We start from the raw sequence: 27191 nt of genomic DNA, 5'->3' as shown, positions 1-27191 counted from the left end.
AGGAAGATCAAGCTACAGTCATTCGAGTGCCTTGCCTGTTCAGCAGTATTCAATCAGTTCTGCAATCAGTGAGTAAGCTTGCAGTTGCATGATTTTAGTGTTTCTGCCTTCATAAGATGATAAGTAATGTCTCTTTATAGTGTGAAGAATTCAGTAGCATATATACATTAGGTATAGAGCCTTTGTGGACATCAGAATGCCGTGTACAAAATATTCTTTACAACAGTGAGTACAATGCCCTGCCCTGGAACAATTTTTACTCGAAATTATTCAAATCAACTTTACAGGGAGTTATACCTCCGAGCTTGATTTGCATAATACATGTCACTGTTTGTTAACAGAAAACCACAATTTAAGTCACACAGAGTTAGTGTGCACTCAATGTTGCTTGCTTGATGATTGTCAGCCACTTTGAGGTCTGTGGATATAGAGGGAAAAATTGGATCAGTGTCTGGTAGAGTTCCCTGGTAGCTAAGTTGGTAGAGTATTGGTACGTTTAACCAAAGGTCCCGGGTTCGATGCCCAGCCCCAGAACAATTTTTCCTCGAAATTATTCAAATCAACTTTACAGGGAGTTATACCTGAAGGTTCGATTTGCAATGAGTACAACCTCTGCACGATATATTTGTTAAAACTGTGTCAGTTGGTTGGACATTAAGATTGCTTCGAGGTGATTTTCCTGACACTAATATTCAGGGTAAAGAAACTGTTCGAAGGCTTGTGAAAAATTTGAGTAGGGAACATTATTGAAAAGAGGTGAAACATGAAATGTCAGGTTTTAACAGAGCAGAAACTAGACGAGATAGGTGAACAATTAGAATCACTTGAACGTGTTGCTCAAGAGACTGGAGTGTCTAAATCGTTAGCACGAAATTCCACAAAATTGCTGAAATTAAAACCATATGAAACAATCTCAATACATCAGCTCATTTCTACAGATTAAATTTTTGTCGTAGGATTTTGTGGTCACTTGAAGGCAACGAGTGTGTATCGAAGATCATTTTGAACATCTGTGTAATAGAAAACTTTCATATGCATGGATATGTCACTCTTATAACAGGCCTCGCCTAACACCATTTGGCAGCAAATGACAGTGTAGTTCCAGTTAGCAACTAGCGTGAAAATGGCTCATGAACAAATAATCTCACTGATAACTGAAAACAAGATATACGTTAATTTTTTTAATTAAGTGTTTGAAGTTAATGCAAAATTATGAAGAAATATTTTTGGATGGCTTCTAAAATAAAACGAATTGGCGCATCAATCTAACAACTAGTGGATTCTGTGCAGCATGCCATAATATTGCACATGTGAATACACATTCTTCAGGCCTCACTCCTGCTGACTGTTCTCAAAACTAAAATCTGGGTTAAAAGTCAGGATCTCCAAACAGTAAAAGAGATTCAGAAAATTGTTATAAGAGAACTCAACATTATTCAAAAAATATTTTTCTCTGGAGGTGTTAAAAAATTACAAGCATGTGCAAACAAGTGTTTAATCGAAATGCAGGGTACCTTTAAAACTAATAATAAATTATATTGCATAAATTTACCAATGTCTTCAATCTTTGTCTCAAAACTTCTAGACAAACTTTCTAATACATAATAACCATTGATTGTAAAGGATCTGTGAAAAATAATTCAGTCTTACGAATGTTGTTCATGGTGTACGAAACAATGAGAGAACAAGTAAAATAATACATTTAAACAAAAATATATCAAACCAGAAACATATTACGAAGGTGTGCCATTCCATATTAGCGTGGTCAAAATAAGATAAATCTTACACTTCATATACTTCATCTCTTTCCTTTCTCTTGTTATACAGAACTCAAATATATCACTGAAAATGCACATAGGAGGAATTAAAAAATTATCACGGATTATAAGCAACACTCACTGGGTCAGAAATTGTAATAGTTGATTAAATATTTTTATATGATGAAATGCAAGTTAAACTTCTCTGGAAAAAATCATAAAAATAAATTTAAACATTTATTCGGTCCATGGGCTTCCTTCAAGAGAATCTAGTTCTAAACTTTCTTTCCTTACCCAATTTTAGGAAAGATGTTTGTGTAGTCCAGCTAAATTAGAAATACACATGAAAATGGAACTAGATAGTAAGTGGGCATTATAGTGGGACTTCTATGATTAGAAGAAAAAAATAAACAGTAAAATAATGGAGAAAAATTAGTGATTTCTCTTTTAAATGTGTGGAAACATTCATCCTAATGTAACAAGTTTTAATAAGAGTGTATTTGTAGCTTTGCAGGTATCACAGAGACTTCGATTTCCCTTAAAATACTGAATTGTGTCAGGTATGATAGATGCTATGGCGTTGGTGATGCAGGTTATGATTTTTTTTTTGCATATGAATTCATGGTGGCCCAATGCAGGATCAATCATCAGTAGCCTGCACCATGAATCTTTTTTGGCTTCTTTGGGTTCCACATATTCTTGCAATTAATGTGATTAACAGATTAACATAGTCATTGATGTGGAATGTAACTACGTCCACGAAAATTAAATGTTTTTTTAAAGAATCTTCGTTATTACTAATTTAATTTAGGACATGATTTGCAAATCTAACACATCTGGGACAATCGTCTTCAGCTTTCATTCAATGTTTCAATTGAATCTTGTTTCGTGTACAATCACACTCCTTCTCAGGCCCCTGAAAGAAGCTCTGATCTCTCATAATTGGATTTCTTCATGTGAGGATATGTAAATAAGCATTGTTTACTCGGAGAGAATCCTTAATCTGCATCACCTGAAAGAGAGGATCACTGATGTGATAGCAATCATCAGACTTAATACGAGTCAGGGTACTCGAAGGGAAATTGAGGATAGCCTTGATGTCTACAGAGCTATGAGCAGTGCTCACAGTATGCAACAAAACTAAGCATTTTAAAAGACAAATAATTTATTTTGTTGGTTATTTAAATATGACATCCCGAACATCTTATTCAATGGCTCTATATTAATGATGCTGTTCAAATTTTGAGGATGAAGCATTAACCATTCCAAATGTGGCCATTTTTGTTTCTTAATAATGTGTGCACTTCACTTGCATGAATCGGGTTCCGCATACTGCGGATAGATGGCAGAACTGTGACCCATTTTCTAGTTGTACACCACTTTGGTGGGTCACACTGTACATGATGTGTATCTGTGGAGAGTTATGTCATGTACAGGGGTGAGTGTATGTGTAAGTGTAGTGTAGGGAATGGGTGATGATGATGAAGACGAGGAAGGGAGAAGGGGAAACCTGGTGCCAGCACATAGCCTACTCCTGTCGAATAGCACCAAGGGGGCCGCCAGACTTAACGTCCCCATCCGATGGACGAATCACTATCAACAGTGACATATGCCTTCTCTTCATATGCACTGTGGAGAGATTTGGGATTTAACCCAGGTATATTGGTGCAAAATCTAGTGATTAGAAGTTGTAAAAATAACTATAGTTGCTACAGTGTCATGTTCAAATCCACGAATTCATGTGGAATTAGTGGTGGACACAAAGTGTTGAGACTAGTTTTCTCGGGGCACTCTCACCTCTATCATCCTCAAAAGAGACTCCAAATCTTGCCAGCCAGTACTGTAACATATCTTTTGATACATATTAAGTGCTTCGTATCTGATCAGCTACATGAGCTAGAGAGTGAAACAGGAAAATAAAATACGGTACTAAAACAGTTTGATGATTCAGTCCCAGAAGCATATGGAAGAGCAGTTATGTTCTAAAGCCACACTTCCAGTGCCAAAATATGAGTGCCTCCACCATTCACGAGAGATTTTCCAAACATAGCCAGTCAGCAGGATTTAAATATATGTATGTATTTATAAATGGATTAGGAAAACGAGTGAAATATCATGTTTTGTAGAAATGTAGGCTATTCCATAATTCATAAGGACAGAAACAATACTTGATTTATTTTTATTTGGAAATGTATTTTTACTTGTCAAAAACAAATTCTGTCTTATGTTTCAAGAGGATGCGGAAATTTGGCTTGAGACTGTAGGCTGAACAGATCCACAAAGGTCTATTATTTGATGATGATGATGATGATGATGATTTTTCCTTGTCAAATTCATCTAAATGACCGAACATTTAAAGCATCTCAGAAGGTTGTTGATAAATGGTAATGCAATTTATCGAAGTGCAAAATAAGGATCATCAATAGTGTAAAGTAGTCAACAGTCATTTTATGTAAGAAACGAAACTAAGCTTTTTTACTTGACATTGGTGTGCTAATTAAAAAAAAAAGTCTCTGTAGGACATGGTTTTTGAGATAAATCAAATTTAAACATTGAAATTAATAAAAAAAAATAAAATAAAACCTGTATGTCATGGAACAACAATAGCTAATACTGATCAAGAAAAAACTGTCAGTTGGTAAAACTCACGTTTCCTTGGAAGTCAAACATGCTTGTAGGCCTATGCACAGGCTTTTAACAAAGGAAATAAAGTAAAACTTCATTTATACGTTTTTATGGGGGTCTGAAGAAAAAAAAAAAACGTATAACTGAAATGACATTTAATTGCATCTGAAATAGCACAGCATTAAAAATTAACAAAACGTGGTTATTTTACACAAAAAAAAAAAAAAAAATAAAAAAAATAAAAAAAAAAAAATAAAAAAAAAAATAAAAAAAAAGTCGGTTACAAACACACTTTCTCTTTCTTCCACTCATTGAAATTGAAAAACCAATCAGTAACCCTCTCGTCATATCAGATTGAGTCTATTGTCAAAATATTTTCAGTTGGAGGGATGTTAAGACAGTTGTATTTAGCGCAGTCACAGCTTTGGACCTGGATTTTCAGTGTTTAAAATGTCCCATTTCTTCCCACTGCACATACTTCTCTCACCTCTCTGAATTGATTCTCCCACTGACCATAGTATAAGAAGAATTATACTGTGCACTGACGCATAACCAATTTACTGAAGCTAGCAGTGCGGAGACATAAATGGGCACTTTCGAATTTCCAGGAATTTCAAAGCCAGCCTCATCTTAACAATGTACATATATTGTACCGTATTTACATGATTACAATAGGCTACGCACCTTTTTTTTTTTTTTTTGTCTAAATGTTGTCTTGAAAACTGGAGTGTGTATTATATTCGCACTCAAACACTCAGACTCAGATAAATTAAAATTAACGCTTCATGAAATAATTGATACTAAAACTTTGTGTTGTACTAGCAGACTATATTGTAAACCTCTTCTGTATATATTTCAACAAGACTGTGATTATAAATTAAGACTTTATAGTGTTCCATATTCTAGTTGTGAAACAATGTACGAATACCATGGAATGTTAATAAATACAATACAATACAACACTCTACTTAAGTTACGAGATATAGTGGGAAACAGAAACAGCCACTGCGAGTTCACGTTTTCTCGTCTTTTTGCGCACTTTTCAATCGTAATTCCTTGTCTATTTTTAACAACAATCACTAATAAGAATAATATTTTTAACTACTAGAATTACTCTTAATAACAATATTTTTTTCTTTTACTGTCAGACTTTATGAATACAACTCTCAACAATTACGCGTCTTTAATTAAACCAAACGAATTTATCAGTAATTTCTGACGAAAGAGTAAAATGGTGTTAGTAATAGTCTGAAGATGAATGTGATTTATAGCTAGATGTAGGGGAATGCCTTTATAACCTGTCTTGTTAATATAATTTTAATCTAGAGAGGTTTTTAGCACAGGTGCATATTATATGCGCGAGTTTTTAGAATGAAAAGAATTGGTGTGCATATTATATTCGATGGCGTAAATATGGTATTATTGTGTTCTTACATTTTCACGGCAAACCTCATTTTGAACAAAATTTAATTAGAACATATAAATGAAGTTTTGTATCTCTTGGGGTTTAAAATACAATGGTATAAGTGAGAAAAACGTATAACCACAGTCTAGTATATACAGTCACGAAGCTTGAGTTGTGAGGGTGCTAGGCACAATAGACTGTGCCGGTACTATTTTGCATTGTCTATAATGAGGCGATATTAATGATCCTAGTGGATGCATATTTACTATGTTTTGAGCTTCGTGACTGTATATACTAGACTGTGGTGTAACTGAAATAAATTAACATGGAAAGTATAGGAATTTTGCCGGGACTTCAGAAAAAAAAATGCATAAGTGAGAAATGTATAAATAAAGTTTTACTGAATTATAAGGTCGCTGATTGACAGTAGTCACTGCACTCTGTTAGCAACAAATTGCTAGTGAGTTTCTTATCCAGTGTTCGTACGATTTAAATATTACGTTTTTCTAGTTTTTGGTTAATAAGGGTATGTTGTAAATGTGTGAATCATCTAAATAATTTTTGTTACATTTGTGAAAAGTTTATTTCGAAACCACAAAGAAAAGAATATTACTCTAACAAGCTTGGCCCATGGTTAAAACGATTTCCTTCAAAACCTTTAAGACAATTTTCACAACAATCTGGTATCTTGAAGACAACTGTGTGGAGAGCAATGAACGCTTTGAACCATGCTGAACAAGAATAGTAACCAGATTCTGTGAAGTGGATTATGCACCACGAGTTAATTTTTGTAATTTAGTACTGCAGTCTATTCATGATGGCACTGTTGACCCTCAACTGACACTTTTCACGTGGTTTCACCTTAGTGAATATGTAAATTCACAGAATAGTTAACATTGGAGTTCTGGAACTCAAGGTGCAGTGCACACTGATGAGATCTTATCTCTGGATTTTTTAAAATCTAAAAATAAAAAAAATGTTCTTATATTTATTTTTAGCAGAATGGAGAATTCACGCTGTCTAGATTTCGATGAGAATACTGGAAAATGCGTTCAATAATAATGATAAATCGTGATTTATGGCTCTCTGGAGTTTAGTTCTTGTGATTTTTACCTTTGGGGGAAATCTTAAGCAAACGTCTATTGGAACAATCCTCACACACTGCAACAATTAGAAAACACTTAGAACATTTATGTAATTATCACATGAAGCACTCTTGACAAACTATAGCATATTTTTCAGAATTTAATGCAACAATGTGAGGTATATGTTGAAATATCTCCTGCGATCGTAAATTACTTGCCTAATATTTTTATTTTATAGCCGTCACAGTAGTCTAGTGGCTAGTGCTGAACTTATAATCCTGTAGAACCAAGTTCGATCCCCGACATACCCCAATTTATAATTTGTGTTGCACAAGCCTGTGGCCCATGTAACACAGAGATTTTCTCTGGGAACTCCAGTTCCCCTATGGCATTATAACAAATTTCCTTCCATCATCATCTATTCTCATCTCATCACAGGTGTAGCATAGACCAGCCTCCTATGGCGCAACCTAGGCAATGACTGTCAGTAAACTGGCCTACACAATTGGCTTCATATGGGTGAATGACAAACAGTCAAGTACCCGCCATTAGCAAAGAAAAAAAAAATTATTGCCATGGCAGCAGACACTTCCACCATACAAGTACAGGCAGGAATATATTGTATGCATGTGTATGACTGTGTTTGGAAAAAAATCCCCGGCCTGTCTCTGATTTTTCTCTTTACATTATCACACAGAAAGCGTTACATTATGACTGCTTAGCACTAATTTTGTTTGCAATAATAATCATAATCATAACCTTTAATAATTTAATTTTTAAAAATTGTTCAATAAATAAACAGATAAATTAGAGCAGTGGTATTCAATCTTTTTTTGCATTTTTTTAATCTTCATACCCCCAAACTACATTGTAATTATGTAAGATATAACAAAAGATTATGGTTGATGTTGTATGCAAAATAAATTATTATTACTTATGGCTTTTAAAGAATCTGGAGGTTCATTGTCGCCATTACATAAGCTCGCCATTGGTCCCTATCCTGAGCAAGATTAATCCAATCTCTACCATCATATCCCACCTCCCTCAAGTCCATTGCAATACTATCCTCCATCTATGTCTCGGCCTCCCCAAAGGTCTTATTCCCTACAGCCTCCCAACTAACACTCTATATGCATTTCCGGATTCTCCCATACGTGCTACATGCCCTGTCCATCTCAAACATCTGGATTTAATGTTCCTAATTATGTCAGGTGAAGAATACAATGTGTCCAGTTCTGCGTTGTGTAACTTTCTCCATTCTCCTGTAATTTAATCCTTCTTAGCCCCAAATATTTTCCTAAGTACTTTATTCTCAAACACCCTTAACCTCTGTTCCTCTCTCAAAGTGAGAGTCCAAGTTTCATAACCACACAACCATATAGAATCGGTAATATAATATTATTTTATAAATTCTAACCTTCAGCTATTTTGAGAGCAGGCTGGATGATAAAAGCTTCTCAACCGAATAATAACAGGCATTTCCCATATTTATTCTGTGTTTAATTTCCTCCTGAGTATCATTTAAATTTGTTACTGTTGCTTCAAGATATTTGAATTTTTCCACCTCTTCAATGGATAAATTTCCAATTTTTATATTTCCATTTCGTACAATATTGTGGTCACGAGACATAATCATATACTTTGTCTTTTCGGGATTTACTTCCAAACCCATCTCTTTACTTGCTTCAAGTAAAATTCCCGTGTTTTCCCTAATAGTTTGTGGATTTTCTCCTAATATAGTCACATCATCCGCATAAACAAGGAGCTGATGTAACCCATTCAATTCCAAACCCTCTGTGTTATCCTAGACTTTCCTAATGACATATTCTAGAGCGAAGTTAAAAAGTAAAGGTGATAATGCATCTCCTTGCTTTAGTCCACAGTGAATTGGAAAAGCATCTGACAGAAACTGGCCTATACGAACTCTGGTGTACGTTTCACTGAGACACATTTTAATTAATAATTGAACTAGTTTCTTGGGAATACCAAATTCAATAAGATTATTATATAAAACTTCTCTCTTAACCGAGTCATATGGCTTTTTGAACTCTATGAATAACTGATATTGTGTACCCTTATACTCCCATTTGTTCTCCAATATCTGTCGAATACAAAAAATCTGATCAATAGTCGATCTATTACGCCTATTATTATTATTATTATTATTATTATTATTATTATTATTATTATTATACAGTACCATACTTATTGATGCAATAACAATAATAGTAATGTATTATGTAATAGTATATTATGATACAAGGTTGGGAAGTGCTTTTTTACAAAATAGAGGAAAAGTTTGAAAAACAAGCAGAGGGAATACGGTACATGTATTGTAGAACATTTTTTGCACGATCATACTTTTAAAATTGCAAATACAATATATTTTGCATTGAAAATTTAGAGCAATATTGCTCCAAAGTCTTCGAAAAACTATATTGTAATGGTAACTAATTAACAATAAGTGCACTGTACTGGGATCATTTCAGTATAGTTTAATGCTATGAAGAATGGTTTCCCTAGCAACAAGTTTTTGTGTGGGAATTCTAACTTTCAAGGCCTAACAACAATAGCTGTAAATACAACAAAAAATACGATCGTGCAAAAAATGTTAGTGAAGCAAGGAAAAACAAGTGTTGATGTTGTAAAAGAAAATACACTGGTGGACAAAAAATTTGGGACATTTGAATTTTACTTTGTAAATGTATTTAATAGGTCACCAATATGTTTTAAATAGTGTTTAATAAGATTATAATTTTACTATACCAAAAAGAAAATGAACATGGCTTCATAACACCAACAATTACCAACAATAATGTCCATTGTTGTCACACTCTGCATAAGCAAAATTTTGTTCAAATCTAGATTGTGATGTTATTGTTAGTAATTGTTGGTGGTGTGAAGTCATAATCATTTTCGTTTTCAGTGTATGTTGCGTTTATAATCATATAATTAAATTAATCACCATTTAAAACATATTGGTGACATATTAAATACAAAGTAAAATTCAAGTGTCCCAAATTTTTTGTCCGCCAGTTTATATATAAACTGCAAAATTATCATCAAGTATAATAAAATAAATATGGCAGCATTTTTACATATCTTATCAGTGGGATTCGTAACCCTTGTGACAACCTCTTGTACCTCTAGGAGTATGCATACAATAGATTGAATACCACTGAATTAAAGGATACCAGTGACATACAGTATGGACACAAATACTGTTAATGTATTATTAATACAGAAAGATTATTTCTAAATTTGATATAATAGCTGTTTCAGTTTTCTAATTTTTGTACATGAGTTTACAAAACAATGCCATTCAGTTACATATACTATACTTTCACACATGTTCATTTAACTTACTAAAAATTAGAATAAATTTTAATTTACTCAATTCTTTTTACTTCGAAATTGTTGATGTTGTTACTTAAGTAATACAATATTTTGATGTTATGTGACATGAGTTTGGTTCCTGTTAAACTTGTAGTCATGGAAGGTGAATTAATACAAACTACACTGGTGGTTTTCATTTGTCACAATAAGAAGCAATAACTAGGTACTGTACGTGTTGGGTAACCTGGATTAAGACAATAGCATACTTTAGTGAAGATCTTTAAAATGTTGCTATTGGTCTTGAAGAACGTTCAGGCAGTGATAGAGCTGTTTAAATGCAAATAATGGCAGAAGTTATTGGCTGTGCGTAGAAAAGGAAGCATGTGAGGACAGAGCTATAATCGAAAGTCAGCCACCAGTTACAATTAAACATACAGAACATAGACCTAGTTATGCATCTGATTAGAAGCTTGTGTTAGCAAAAAATATTCAAATATTCAGAGGTACCAAGAGTACTGTACAAAGAAGAAGGTGAAAATGTATATCTTAGAACATGCGGACATAATTTAACTCTATAAATTATTGTCCTGCAAAAATTAATGAACATATACTACACACAGATATGCATAACGTACAAATACTGTATGTCAAAAATGGTACACCAAAAACTATCTATTATAAGTTATGTTAAAATAACAGTATGTTAAAATATCTGTGTAACAAACTGCTTGTACATCATGTTCAATAAAAGAGGTAAATTGTGCCATATGTGAGATCAGAGTAGGAGAAATGTGTATTGCGTAAGTTTTCTTTATATCATATAGAAATATACAAATCGTAGTATATCAAATGACTATTAGGTGAATTGCAATGTGTGACTTGTCCTGGCACGGATTCAAGTTGTGAAAAGTAAAGAATGTTTATGAAGACCTCTACATATGGGAATATAAATAAAAAATATCTACTGCTCAATGTTATATATGTCACCGGTATATGAACACACACAAATTCTACATTTATATTTAGTCTTCACGATTTGTTTCATACTTAATAGTCCTGTACATAAAATTGAACAATATAAATTTTAATTTTAATTAATCTACAATTCTATGTTGTTGTTGATGGAAGAATGGCTGCAGTGAAGTCTTACAAAGAAGAAGAAAACAAATTACATATACAAACGTACAAAAAGAAAAAAAAAAATACATTTTTCAGGTTGTCAATTGGACAAAAAATAAGAAAACAATAATAAATACTGGCATGAATATTTTAAACTGGATGTGATAACTAAATTAAAATACTGAAATTATATTAACTATAAACATAAATAAATGTAACAGAAAATGATTATCACATAATACCTTGAACTGTATATAAACCTGTTACATCAGTAACTGTAATATACTCATGGCAAATTCAACTGCATAATGTCACTATGTTTCACCATTTAAAGCATTTTAATGTTCTCTCATAAATTTAGAATCAGGAATTTTGAAAATATCCCAGCTGAAATAAGGCCATGTTACTATGTTCATCCAGTTTTCAATGTCTTTTAGAAGTAACTTTACAATATTAACTGCATTGCGATTTTTAAACGAATGTGTGTTGTTAAAATAACACTGGGAATCATTTCTATCGATTTTGCAAAGGAATCAATATGTTTCAGTTAGGAATGGCATCTTCTAAATATGTTATCTGAAGTTATATTATGTTATTATATATCAGTCTTGCAGGTTGGCAGGCAGACACCACATGGCTAGCAATGGGACAGTGGCTTTCTTACTTGAAGTGGCACACAGCTAAGCCACGACCTGGAAGTTGGCATATCTCCTGTAAGCTGCCAGCTATCAGTATCAGCTGAATAACATTCGATAGTGTCATGGTAACGATCCCAACCTTCTTCGCCTCCTAGTACGAATATGCGACGGTCTATCACTGCAACTCCTGGAACAAAATTTTAATTTCGTCACGTAAATAACTTAAGCTACTACATACACAGTAGAAGAAGAAACTGGAATGTAAATAAAAAAAACAAGAGAGAAAAAGTGAATAATTCTCTTTTGGTGTGGAGGAAATGGAGATAACATGCAACAGTGGATTTAATAACGTCTTTGCATGTTGCTGATGACGGATGGGGATAAGAAGAGGTAATATTTTTTCTCCAGTGGTGGGTACTTGACTTGCGTCATTCACCCAAGTGTATCATTCTAGGAGTGACATGCCATAAGTGTACATATAGCTTTTTACATTATGGGAAGTGATGTACATAGCAACATTGCACCAGATGATGATGAATGGAGGAATGGTAAAATGCCAGTAGGAGAAACGGGAGAACACTGTAAAAATCTATCACCAAGCACCATTTCTGTCCATCACAAATTCCACTTGAACCGACCAGGATTCAAACTCGGGTTACCAGTGTGGAAAGTCTTATGTCCTAGCCATTTGGCTAATGGTGTGCTCAGAAGAAGAAATATAAGAATGTAGAAAACTTGGAAAAGATTGTCTTTGCAACATGGCAATGGAAATGTGAGTGCATGACTGTTTTTTTTTTTCTCTTTTCTTCAACTTTGGAGATGACCCGCAGTAATGAAAACATCTCTGGATGTTCATGAAGAAGAAAAATGAAATGATACAATAAGACTCTGGATTTTTATGTAATAGAAACTAACAAAATATGTATGCAGTTATGCCTAAATGGCCATATGCAAAATTCTATGCAGTTATGCAGATGCATTGAAAAAATGACAATGTGCACTCATATATCAAAATATGACATATTATATATTTAAAATTATATTTCTCTCCCCCTCTCCCCTAGAAAATTACTGAACGCTTTGTTAGTGACGTTTATTTGGAAGCTACTTGATTTCTTATTGCAATTTGTAGATTAATATTTATATCTGACTTTTATTATACAGTACTTGGAGTTTAGAAAACTCCTATGAATCCTATAAGCTACCAAAATATAATTTTAACTGAAAATGCTCCACTATAATAAAGAAGGTTAAAAACGGAATGTTTATCTTTGGTCTGATGAGAAAAAGTGAAGGATCACGAAGAGCCACGTGAAGCATCTGTGTTTCAATGGTCTAACTAAAAAAACTTATGAAATAAGGCTGGTTCACAAAAAGCTGGGAATGGAAATGATGAGAACAAGAACGGAAATATTGTTAAATAAATGTATTCGATCTAAAATAGTTTTAAACGATGAAATTATCGAACAAGTACAGAGTTTTAAATATTTAGGATGTCACATATCTTATAATTGGGAAAACGATATAAAAGAAAAAAATTACAAATTTCGAAGCATGTGTGGGACGATTAAAAGAACATTACAAACAAAAACAACAAAAGAAACAAAACTAAAGTTTTATAAAGTAATGGCAGTTCCCATTGTGACATATGGGTCAGAAAATTGGGCCATGAATAGATCAGACAGAAGATTATTAGAAACGTCAGAGATGAAGTTCCTCAGGTATGTTGCAGGATGTTCTCTAAAAGACCATATTCCTAGTGAAACAATAAGACAAGAACTCAAAATTTTAAATTTAAATGAAAAAATACAAAGTTACAAACAAAAATGGTATGAACATATTTTAAGAATGGATCCTTCTAACCTAACTAAACAAGCATTATTATACCATACGATGAAAGAGTAATGGAACGGAGAAAAATTCTCTCCGGTGCCGGGATTTTAACCCGGGTTTTCAGCTCTACGTGCTGATGCTTTATCCACTAAGCCACACCGGATACCACCCAGGCGTCGGACAGAATCGTCTCAGATTAAGCTCCAACTCTTGGGTTCCCTCTAGTGGCCGCCCTCTGCACTGATTGGGTATGATGACGCAGAATATCTGCATGGAAATATCATATGTACTTCGGTACATTAAAATAATATATATGATATGCGTAAATCACTTCGTGATTTAAGACGGCACTTATTCCGTGCACCTCAGCACATGTGTGGACTTCGGTCCTACGTTCATAGACATCTATGACGTAGTGCAGAGGGCGGCCACTAGAGGGAATCCAAGAGTTGGAGCTTAATCTGAGACGATTCTGTCCGATGCCGGGGTGGTATCCGTTGTGGCTTAGTGGATAAAGCATCAACACGTAGAGTGGTTCAAATCCTGGCGCCAGAGAGAATTTTTCTCCGTTCCATTATTCTTTCATCGTATGATGACGCAGAATATCTGCATGGAAATATCATATGTACTTCGGTACATTAAAATAATATATATTATTATACCAGCCACAAGGTCACAGAGATGTGGGTCGTCCTAGAAGATGATGGGAAGATGAATTCTGAGAGCAGAACGGGCCAATGGCCTACCATGAAGATGATGAAGAAGAAGAAGAAAATGTATTTAAATGTGAGCATTCACAATTAACTATTGTGAATGCTCACATTTAAATACATTTATTTTAACATTATTTCTGTTCTCGTTATCGTTTCCGTTCCCGGTTTATTGTGAATCACCCTATACTGGTACAGATTTTAAATAATTTTTAGAAGCTGTTTTCTTTAGCTTACGGGTCACATTTGAAGCTAATATTTTGCATTTGATCCTTCCTTTTCAATACCTATCCACATACGAATTTCAAGAGTAATTTCGACAGATGATATTAGAATGTTTACTTGTCAACCACAACTAAAAGAAATCCTTCATCTGGTGGTTAATTTTTATAAGTGTAAGACATTAATTAAATTATTCTTCTAATACATATCTTGCATTTAATAATTACAAATTTGGGAATGTCAAGAATGTAGTCTAAAATATATTTTGTTGTTTCAGTGGAACAGTGTTCTCCAGAGAGAGATAATTTGCCAACATGACTGGAGCTCATGTAAAATTTCCCACAACTCTGAGACCTTCTGGAATAATGATAGATCACACATATTTTTATTTTTTCTTCCCACTTTTACTCTTTATTCTGATTTTGATCACACATGTCTGAAGGTAAGTCTATGGTATGCTAGCACTGTTTTCTCCTCATTGATGCTATTCTTCTCATTTATTTTGTTTTTTAACAAAAATCTTAAACATGCCAAGTCTTATGGCAACAATAAAGTAGTTAGTAACTTGTATATTTAATACAAATATCAGGACTGCACCTAACTTCACGTATGTTTATCCCAGAAAACTTAACAACATAGCAATTGAAGAGAAACATTGCTCTAAAAGTTATCATAATATAACATTTGCATAATTACTTCAGATTTAGTTATTTTACATCTCTGAGAAAAGAAAAATGTACATACCTGGCCTATACCTCCTTTCACACATTGATGCTTTGAATTCCCAAGTGTTTGACTGGACATCATAGCGTTCAACCTTATTTGTGTTTTCTGTTGATGCATGCCATCCTCCTATTCAATAAGTAAATCTCACATGTAAAATGTACGTCAATTCTGAGAGTTACTATAATCAAGTGTTTCCCAGCATTATTATAGAGAAGGACCTTACCAACTACATAAATATGGCCGTCCAGAACACAAGCTGCTGAACCACTGCGGGGAATCAACATTGGTGCCAGTTCTGTCCAAGAATTGGTGCGGGGATCATACCTCTGGACTAGCTCAATTCCATCCCCGTCCTCTAGAACTGCACCACCTAATGGCAGCATCACAATCTCAGTTAAGGTTGCAAATATTTCTATCCCATTATTAGAAGCATTAACGAGAAAATATTGTCATGCTGTAAAAAAAATTGATACCGAGATTTTCGCGATAAAACACTTTTTCCATATTCCTGATAACGAAAAAGTGGTTTTTGGTTGTGATATGTGCAGCAATTTCTCCGAAACTACTGGTCGGATTTTGTCTATTTACAACATCCATAAATCAGTTTTTCCAGGAATGATGCAAATGAAACAATAATTTTTGTCAAAAATTAATGGGTTTGGGGAATGGTAGCCAACATGCATTTCTCAGAACTGGGTAATAGGCTAAAAAAGCTTGAGAACCACTGTGTTCTTGAACTATCATTCAAAAGACATATACATAAATTAAATCACTACAAATTAATAAACTATCTGACTCTTTTTATAAACTTCACAGTCTAAATGCTTGTATGTCATTCATAGGGGGCATATATTTAGCACATCTGCATGTCTTACTTCTTTGTTGCAAATCATATGCTACCATTATACAGGGTCCAGCATTTGGTTCTGACGAGTTTCAACATGCTGTTGTAAAGTGACTATAAGGTTTAAAAATTAAAAAAATAACACAGAATATAGCTTGAATAATGCAATTTATTGGAATGTCTACATTTTTTTTAAATTACACATTTCAAGTGATCCCCTTGGTATCTTATGACCTGTTGTAATCTTACACGAAAATTGTTCATGACACTTTGCAATAAACCTGGGGTTTCGTTGGCTTCTTGCACTTCCGCCTGTACTCTTTTTGGAACCTGGCTGTCACATGGTCTTTTGTGATGATTCTTGTATGCCAGAGCCATTAGAACTTTCGACGCGAAATCACAACCAAGAGTAGAAATAATCCTTTAGATATTGGTACTTTGGTACTTCATTTCTCTAAAAAAAAATAATTCTTCTTTTGATATGAACTGCACCATTTCATTTGCAGCATTCTATATAATACAAATTGTCACAAAGAAAATTATTATCTGGTCTGATTTGACATAAATTATCAGTGTGTGTTGCTCATTTCAAATAAAGACTCGTTCATTTTCTAGTAAAGTTCTTGTATTTATATGCATTACCTGGATAAACTGATTGGACAAAATCCATCAAATTAATTATTCAAAAGAATTTTCAGTTGACAGACAGTGTGCTAATATCTGGGATGCTAAAAACATATACAGCATTTCCGCGAAAATCTCTATTGATTTTTTGCAGTGTTATTAATACCTTCTCTTTATACACACATCAAAATTGTCTAAGGAACAGATGATTTTATTAATAAAATTCTTTCCAGACCCGAATAAGTACTAAGCATTGGGTACACATAAGCAAGTTATTCATTTATTTATGCACCAGAAACCATAGCAACCAGTGTTTTGTTTTATTTACATTATTACATTGGAATTTCTTATTTTAGTGCGTCATATAGGGTGATTAGTTCATTTGTAATGGAGAATTCGGGTAACTTCAACAGTGTAAAACATTAAAAAATAGTAGAAATGAATGCTCAATGTCGTCATTTAAGCCGTGATGACATGTTTAGAGCAATTGGTATAATTGAAAACGGTGGAACACAAGCTGATGCAGCGAGGGCTCTGAATACTGGAAGAGGCGCAATATCCAGAATGTGGAGTCAATATCGTGAATTTGGTAGTCCAGAAGAACAACATCCAGGTAAACCGAGAGTTACAACTGCCGCATAAGACAGATTTCTGTGGCTAAGAGCCTACAAGCATGTTAAGAAGTGCTTTGCAGAATGTTGGGAATGTGGTTGTATCAACCCAGACCAATAGGAACAGATTGCACGAGAGAGGTCTTAATGTCCGTCGCCCATTGAGGTGTCCAGCTATTCGACGTGGAAATCGAGAACCTCGTGCTTTGTGGTGTCAGCAACATGAAGATTGGATAGATGATCAATGGGGTCACGTTCTCTTTATTGATGAATCACACTTCGGTCTACATCTAGATTCCAGAAGAATACGCATATGGAGACAACCAGTCAAGCAAAAAGACTAAGATATATACAAGAGGTTCATAAATTCCAAGGAGGTTCTATCATGATATGGGGAGGAATAATGGCACACAGGAAGACTGACCTTGTTTTAGTTGAAGGAATACTAAGAACAAATCGTTACATTCAAGAGATATTGCAACCTATAGTCTTTCCTATCGCTGAAGAAATTGGTCCAGAATTCCTTCTAATGCACGACAATGCCACTGCACATGTTGCCAGAACAACAACACAATATTCAAGTTCTAGGGTGGCCTGCTCAGTCCCCGGATCTCAATCTAATTGAGAATTTCTGGGATAATCTTTGAAAAAGAGTTCTAGAGGACACTGAAAACATTGAGACTCTCAATCAGTCATGTTCGCACGTCTTCAAATTCACTGGCAGGACATTGGTCAAGATAAAACCTTTCATCTCATATCTTGAATGCCAAGGTGGTGTCGAGCAGTACTGAATGGAAGATGTGATGTTACTCGTTATTAATGACAAAAGTTTTGTGTGAAGTTGAGAAAAACAGCAGTATTGTAAAGATTTCAAACCAGTAAGATTTTAAAACTTTAATCTTTCCATTCTGAAAACAGATTATGCGTTCATACCATGTAGAATGTTTTTCTATACATAAATAATACATAATAATACTTGCATGTCATGTAGTATGTTTCTGCATTGAGAATTAAATGAAAAATACTATGTTCCTTAGACAATTTTATATAACGAGAAAGTAAGAGACTGAACGTTTAATGTGTGTCAATGAATGAATATTGTAGAGATTTATACTAATTACATTTCGTTGGAATTCTATACTTTATGAAATTAAGACTGCAAGTACAGGTTGAAGGAAGTCTTACTAGATAAAAGTATCAAATGAAGACATTTCATACCAGTAACATAAAGCATTCCATCATGGGCTACAACAGCTGGACTAGTAACAGCCATCTTCATTGGTGCAATGATGTGCCAAGAGTTGGTTTCTGGGTCATACCGCTCCACTGAATCAAGACGAAATGAGCCTTCCCAGCCTCCAACAGCATAAACACTGCCATCCAACATCGCCAAACCTGAAGCAGCAAATAAATATCTACGTGATACAAGCTGAAATACATGAAAGAAATAACTAACTTGATTCTCTTTCAGGCACGTTACAATGAAGACTGATTGACTTGCAGTGTTCTCAAAACTTATCATGAGTGAGAGATGTACACTTAAAGGTCAGGTTAAGAACTATGTTATTTTTTATCACTGGCTGCAAAAGGATATCTGTCGAATACAGGGGGGAGAGCCATTAATCCTTTAAGGAACCAACCTGGATAAATACCCAATGTCCCATCCCTACCTTCCCATGGTGCAGCTGTTAGTAAGCATAATTTTACGAGCTGAACTAAAGGGAGGGGCTACTCATCCATTAGCACTGCTCAGCTTGATGAGTTAATGACTGAATTTGGTATAATTTTCCTCTATCCAATACCTAATTCCCTCTTTACCCTTTCCTATCCAGTCCTCTGACTGAACTCTTACTTTCTTCGACCCCGACGGCATTAGAGCATTCGAGGCCTAGGGGTTCATTTCCCTTTCCTTCCTCCTTTTTCTATTTTTCTGTTCCTAGTGCTGACCTGCTATGGCACTAAAATCGTCCTCCAGTGGCTTAAGGAGGGAAAGCTGGTGATCAACAAGATCTCCCAGCTAGGTCCAATGGACCCGTCGACCAACAGCAGGTGTGGTCCTCCAGACATTCTGGGGGTTGTGTGTGAATGAAGTAGCCACCAAGATGTTAAAATATGATGTTCACTTAAATCGGCTACAACTTGCCATTTAATACCTCATTCTGTGCTTTAGTGGCTGGGCATGATAATATCTTTGAAAAATATTGGAGTGCAAGAGGTCAAATGACTTTATTGTCAAACGCCTGGCATTAGAAAACAACAACAACATTTTTTATCACTACTGTTACATTGCATCAGTGGTAGTCAGTGGCGTAACCAGACTAATTATTTTGGGTGGACCAGATATGCAAGGGTTTAGAAAGTATCTGACCCATCTCCTGACAATGCCACTGCCATCAACTCTCTTGAAACTCATTCTCGGAAGTCTTATTTAATAACATGCAAAAGTATGATAAACAATCATGCAAGGCATACCTATACAAACGCTTCATAAGGTGAAATGGAGCTGTCGAGATTTCCTAGCAACGAATCTGTTGATCTCTGATGATGGGTCCTTCAACAAATTCCAACTTTTCTTCCTCTCAATGGATAGAATTGCTAGATTACAAAGCCCTGTGCTTGACATGATTGTCGAATTTTTCTTCGTTTCAGAGCTTTGAAAGGTTTTATATCATTGCCTTAATGAAGGACGAACATTTACTAATATCCATTTTTGGAGACTGAGGTGCTTCCAATAATGAATTTGCAAGAGCAAGAATATCATCTAAACATATAAATAAAATAAGGTGTCAAATTTTTCTAGCTGATGTAACAATTCAGTAGCCTCCACGGCTTCTTTTTATTGCTGCCAGACAATTTTTTAGGCCAAATCCAACACAGTTAAATTGGCTCTTGAAGAAATGAACGCATTTTGGCTTCTTACCTTAATGCTATCGACTGTAGCTATTGCTCTGGATCCATGGTTTAGTTTTAATATTGAGTATTTTCCATAAAAAACCCAAAAATTCGCATATTTTTTGGGTAGGCCTGGGCCCACCTGGCTCACCCGCTGGCTACGCCACTGGTGGTAGTTATCAGATTGAATTAGATTATTTATTACTGTCTATGAATTCAGGTATATGTGTTGATGGACAGCTGAACACAGATTAAGTCACAATAATAAATAAGAACTTAAACCTAGGTAGGCCTATATGGTGAATATATATGAGGGCCATCCATGGATATGTGTGGTTGTTATTTATTGCGTTAACAGTGAGAGTTACTTCAAACGATTCTGTGCAAGTTCAATTAAATTGCTTAAAAACTTTTTTTTGTCTATAAGCGATTGAATTGACTATAGTAGACTGTAGTACCCGTTGCTTACGGGATTATACAAGCTGGCGCATAGCACGATCGAGAGTAGGTCTCTGTGAGTCATGACAATTTCTGCCGCTAGGTTCGCCTCTCTGCCCTATGAAATGATGAATAGTACCATTACAAAGCATTGTGCATCGTGAAAATAGTTCGATTAATTGTGCATTACTGATTGAGTACGAATATTATAAATATGCCAAGCATATTACAGTGTTATTTGAAGTTTGTTCAGCTAAGTTATATTCGAAAATTGTCTGTGTTTTGCTTTGTGAAGAACTCGGTACCAACAGGTCTTATCTTTATAGGTTAAGGTAAATCTCAAAGTTCTCTCATATAACAAGCAATGCTATGTTAAAAGTGGCGAATTGCATTTTCCGACTCTCGAATGATGTGACCCGAAATGTAAAATAATTTCATGCATTGTTTCACTTACCAAGCATTACTGATATAGGCCTAATGAAAATGTGAACGACGTGATGTAAACATTGAAGATAATGTTGTTACTGTTTTCCCTTTCTCTTTTAGAAAATACCGACAAAAGTAATGAAATATCTTCATGCTGTACTTATTAGGTAATTAATGTGTATTTGTCTGTATTTTAGACCTGTGTATTGTTACGTAATTATCAGTGAATTAGGTTAGAGAACTTAACAAGGTTAGTATGAGATTAGGTAATGCACCTCAAACTGTAACTAATAATGGCTGCTGCCGAAATAGGCTGAGGTGGTTATCGTGTGAAATAAATTATATCTGGAATATCTAGTTTTATTATATACGGATACGTAAAGTTTTTTTTTGTTTTGTTTTAGCATGTGTTTGTAATTTTGTGAGGTTATGTCTAGCCTAATTTCTTTTTATTGTATCATTACCAATACATTAATTTATTTTATATTCATTTCAGGTGTTACATCTATGGTGGCAACTCTACTTATGTTAGGATATGAAGTAACAGTATATATTCAACTTCATCATTTGCTAAAAATTAAAGAAAACTGTATGTGTTCGACTCATTCCATCGTCATTTCTTCTTATGTATGTGAACCACGTTCGTTCTAAAAGTGCTACAATAAATGAACACTATAGACAACGTGATGGAACAATTTACAAGTTACTGTTAAAATGCTCAACATTTTCAAGTGGTGCTATACCCATTGTTTCAAAATGTACATAATATTTTTACATTTCTATAAGAGGTGTCATAAATTATTTCAGCATATTTGTAAATTCTTCAAAATTAATTCTTCTAATTAATACCATAAAGTAATGAAATAATATAGCCTAGGCCTATATGTGATTTTATACTACCGGTATTGATGTTGATCTTGGTAAATTAATTCAATTTCACAGTGTTGTCTTTTGTATTGTGGTTCATAACAATTATAACAGTATGTACGTGGAAATGTTTTTAAAATAATAAATTCTAGCTCATGATTTTAAGTGGTCGTTTCAATGGGAGGTTATATTGGAAAGATGATCACAAATGGATAATAATACTGCAAGATACAAGAACTGAATATAAGTGAGTGTTCCGTTGAAAGTGAAAGTGAAAATTTCGTTTTACAAGAGCTAAGTAGGCGTACACTCACTAAAATACTACAGCGTTTATTATTACTATGCTCAATAGATTAATCAGTAGGCCTATAGAAATGTTTTCACCACTGCAAGAAAAAATCGCGCAATAATTATACTTCTCAGTTATTGTGACGTCCGTATTTTTTTAAAAAGAGAGGGAAAAGTTAGGCCTTCTTGCAAATGCGTAATTATGAATTCAAGGAAATTAAAGATAATGCAGTACCTTAATTAGTTGCAATATCTTATTCAATAACAATATTAATAATATTAGGTGAAAAGGGTAGGCTATAGTGCGTATATGTAAGATGTCAAGTTAATTTATTTCCGGAAATGTTTGGTGTATGAACTGAAGTACAGAGCAGACAGTCCCTCAGTTTATATGTAATATGTTTTAATATCAAGAATGACAGCCTTTTATTGTAATATAATTGAGGAGTAGAAGTTTGCAAATTACGTCTATTGTCCATTAAATATTGTACGAAGCATTTAATAAGCAATGATGAGTCCTTTAAATGTCCCAAATGTCAATGTCTTTTAAGTGTTCTGCTATGAATATATAGGGCAGAACAGCGCTCCGAGCGGCGGAATTGGCATTACGAGGGAACCACTTCAGACTCGTTTTTCAAGCTCTATGCGCCAGCTTGTATAATCTCGTAAGCAACGGTAGTACCATTTCCCGATGGTCTCTATGTTTCTGCAAAGGTCATATTGCTACAGAAGACAACCAATGCACTGGAAGATTGGAATCACCATCGAACATCACTATGGAGGTAATTGTTGCCAATGTTTTGGAAGTAGATAGACGGATGACATATGCAGACATAGCCCATAGGAAACTGCGTCCAAAAATTCGCCAGAACCCGCTACAGTTATTGGAGTCTGGTGTGCTGCTTCTCTATGATAATGCAAGACCGCAAATTGCCGAGTCAGTGAATTCTGTATGACCAATTACAAGTGGAAAACACTCTCTCAGCTAGCCTACAGTTTGGACATGAATCCACCTGACTACGATCTTTTCCCAAAAAAGAAAAATCCACTTCGGGGTCAACATTTAGCAATGTTAAATGATCTAAATACAGCTGTGAGCCAATGCATCCGAGACCTAAACTTCAAAGGAGAATTAAGCGGCATCCAAAAGCTGCCACAATGTTGGAAAGCAGTCATAACACTTCAAGGGGACTATTTTGAATGATATTGATGTAAGTGGGTTGAAAAAATAAAATGCATGCCAACGAAGTAAGTTTGTGCATTACTTCTGGAATCACCCTTGTACATGGGTACTTATACTGGAAAACAGAGGACTCCTTTCACAATACAGATGATGATCTGCATTTTTTGTCAGATAAAGGTAGTAGAGAGTAAAATACATGTTTTCTTAATCTAGTCATCAATGGACGTTTCCACTCAGTTGTGAGTAGTCTCAGAACATAGCCTCCTCCACAAAGTTCTGTCTTGCCACAATTCCTCCTCCTGAATTTTTTCCCAATCATAGCCCCTCTCTTTTAAACTTTTCTTAATGTAGTAAATAAGTTAATGACTACACTGGTGATTATCACAAAATTAACTTATAACTTATTTTCTTAATGTAGTAAAGAAGTTAATTTTGATGCATATGTTTTATGTGCGAAATTTAATACCATAATCTGAGGTTTGCCTCTGGTTGAGGTTCTGGCTGATATGTATAGGTACATCTATTATCAGGCAGTACATCTCACTTGACGATATGTGTCAGTGGAAGAACAATTATAGTTTGTATGCATCTGAAGCCTGATTAGTGTAACATGTAGCTAATCGGTGATATATGCAATGGAGGAAGAAAGAAACTAGCATTATCTCCTGGCCTTGTAAGGTTCAGATCTGTCAGACAGTTGACTGAACAACAACAACAATCTGAGGTTAGTTAAAGTTACGCTATCAAGATTAGAAATGACACACGGCAGCACAAAGAAAACCCATAACTACTCAAATTCGCCTCCAAATATTTTGAGAGAGAGAAGGGAGGAAATTACGCAAGAAAATACGATACCTAGTATCAATGAAATTGGTGACAGTGAGATGATATTTGATAAGATGAGTCCAAGAATTCCCCTGCATTATCTGACATTCGCCTTACAAAGAATCCAATCTTTTGCAGAGCGAACTACACCGGTGACTATCACAGATGTAGAAACATACACATTGATTCTATTATTAGGGGACACTACCAATGACTACAGTATTTTAGGTAGTTTAGACTCATTCTACATTACTTTAACCTTAAGAGTATTTTAGGGAGGGGGAGTTGAAATGTATACAAATGTTATTAAGTTAGTAATTTGGGGTTTATTCCTCAGCAGACACTGCGACATTTGTAATTGTAATGCAGGTTTTTCAGTACTTCAGTTTCTTAAATAAAAATTACTCCTTCATTACAATATTAACATCTCACCAATTCTGAATTACGTTTGTAATTAAAAGTGGTTAAATAGTGTTTAACCATTAATTAAACCCTTAAAAAGAAGGCTTTTCATTATACATACCTAATTCAGAGCGTGGTACCAACATTGGTGCCATCTCCTGCCATACATCCAATACTGGATCATACCGCCACATAGAACGAGAAGCACTGCCATCTGGGAATTCACCACCTGCTAGGTACAGTGTGTTCTTCCCAGAGGCTACCAATCCATGTTTGCTGAATAAGAGAAATATACTCAGTTTATTGAATGTATAAGTTATTACTTAGTTTGAAAGACTGGAATACGTAAATATAACTTAAAATATTTATAATTTAAGTGATTTGTGTTTATTTTGATTAGGCCTATAGCTTAAAATATCTCTTGTATTTAATATCAATTTGCTAAATGATATTGTTTAGTGCACTGTATATAATTGCAGATTTTTTAAAAATAATTTATAAATAACTCAGTAGCAGCACCTGACAGCAAATGGCAGACAAGCGAGTGTATGCCATTGATGCGATACAGGATCATAACATTCAACAGATCTTAGCACCACCTTGTCGTCTTCTCCTCCTACTGCAACAATGACCTGTTAAATATAAAGCACATTTTTTTATTTTTAAATTTAGATTTATGCAACAAAATCGTGAAAAAATGTTACATTATATGCACAATAGGGTGGCGAGACCTCATATAAATGAATATGTGATGTACACTATCTACCAAAAAGTAATTGGGCACTGTTTTTGCCCCTTTAGAACCTCGTGATATCACCTCTTGTTGCTATAACAGCAGCCACCCTGTCAGACATGTTCTCCACTAGTTTGTGTAGAATATCCACTGGAATGCGTCGCCATTCCTCTTGCAATATGGTACTCAGTTGGACAATGGAAGTTGGCCGAATTTCCCGAAACCTCAATCGCCGGTCCAATTCGTCTCAAAGATGCTCAGTGTGATTGAGATCAGGACTCTGTGCAGGCCAGTCCAACCGGTGAACATTATTGTCTACATACCACTGCATAGTAGCCGCCGAAACATGGCATCTAGCACGTAAAATCCTGGGTGCCCAATTACTTTTTGGTAAATAGTGTATATGCAGGAATGCCTGAAATGTGCAAAATATGCATGATTAACTTTGCATATTCGTCATCAAACACGTTCAAAAGTCTATAAAAATGCTTTTGCACGACTTTCAACTGACCACTAAAAATACGCATTTGTATACGAATCCTGGCCCTAGTTATGAGACAAAAGCACTGAGATAAACAGTAGACTGGACAGTTTTTTTTTTTTTTTTTTTTTTTTACAATTTTAAATTGTAACAGTATCAAACAATGCTTGCCTTTTCAAACACTACATGTTGAAAGTGTGGAAAGATAAAATGTATGCATTGTAGATAGTAGAATGGTGGCAGTTCAGGTGAGAAGAATCAAGGAAGATACTATAGGCACCGTGCAGGCTCCTCTGGTGGCGACTGTTGTTACTAACTGCGGGAGAGCAGCGATAGAGTTGTGCTTGGAGCGTATGAATATACTTAACATCTCAGGTTAAATGATTAGAAATGTGGATGATCCTAAAAAGCGGAAAGGTAATGCAAATTGCTGTGTTCTTGAGTGTAGTAATGCTTATAGGAACACACCAACCGATATTGTTTTTATTCATTCCCAAAACAGAAAACTGAAGCGCAACGATGCTAATTGTGGATCCATCCAGTACGCAGACGAAAGTAAATAAGGCTACATTGCTTGTAATCATAGTATTATTATATACTAGGCCTAATATAAAAATAGAATGTATATAGTATTATGTTTATAAATAACCATTAAGTTATCAACGACAGGAATTTATAATTTAAATTTGAAAAGGTACGTAATTACTGAGTTCTTTACATATACATTATGTATAATATTAGTAACAATAAATAATAATATACTTATTTTTAAATGTATTCATATCGATATTTAATTCTTGATTTCAAGTGCTGATGGTTCACCTTGGAAACCAACACCCGCAACAAGAATTTGCGGCATTCATTTTATTGGGAATGAGATCAGAACACCCCCAAAGCTAGCATACCGTTCCCAGTATTTTTCTAAGAGATTACAAGAAAAAGACTGCCTCATCTCAACTAGCTCCGCAAAGATACGAAAGAGACGCATAAAGAAGAAGAAAAGATGAAAATTTAAGTTCTATGGAAGGCGAATGCTCAACAATAGATAGATAGATATTTATTAGCCTTAGGAAATACAATGATTTCATGGCATCGTCAGAGTGAATACATAATAAATATGC

At 34.6% G+C, this 27191-nt stretch overlaps 1 protein-coding gene across 3 annotated transcripts in view; it reads right to left on the bottom strand.

The window, feature by feature from the left end:
- LOC138713411 (kelch-like protein 12) overlaps positions 1 to 27191 on the bottom strand; it is a 53536-nt gene that overhangs the window by 8691 nt on the left and 17654 nt on the right. The window contains exons 6-12 of one of the 3 annotated variants that reach the window (XM_069845494.1): positions 25376 to 25488; positions 24978 to 25132; positions 18754 to 18930; positions 15680 to 15826; positions 15475 to 15582; positions 11992 to 12152; positions 2569 to 2769 (exon numbers count right to left, since the gene is read on the bottom strand). In XM_069845494.1, coding sequence (XP_069701595.1) covers positions 2710 to 2769; positions 11992 to 12152; positions 15475 to 15582; positions 15680 to 15826; positions 18754 to 18930; positions 24978 to 25132; positions 25376 to 25488 — 921 coding nt within the window. In that variant the 3' untranslated portion in view covers positions 2569 to 2709. Of the gene's footprint in view, positions 1 to 2568; positions 2770 to 11824; positions 12153 to 15474; positions 15583 to 15679; positions 15827 to 18753; positions 18931 to 24977; positions 25133 to 25375; positions 25489 to 27191 lie in introns of those variants that run through there. The other 2 variants (XM_069845495.1, XM_069845496.1) reach the window with 2 other exon arrangements.

The sequence above is a fragment of the Periplaneta americana genome, chromosome 14 (genome assembly GCF_040183065.1).
Source record: "Periplaneta americana isolate PAMFEO1 chromosome 14, P.americana_PAMFEO1_priV1, whole genome shotgun sequence".
Classification (NCBI taxonomy): Eukaryota; Metazoa; Arthropoda; class Insecta; order Blattodea; family Blattidae; genus Periplaneta; species Periplaneta americana.
Note: the sequence above shows the minus strand (reverse complement) of the source record. Positions and strands in the feature narration are given on the sequence as shown.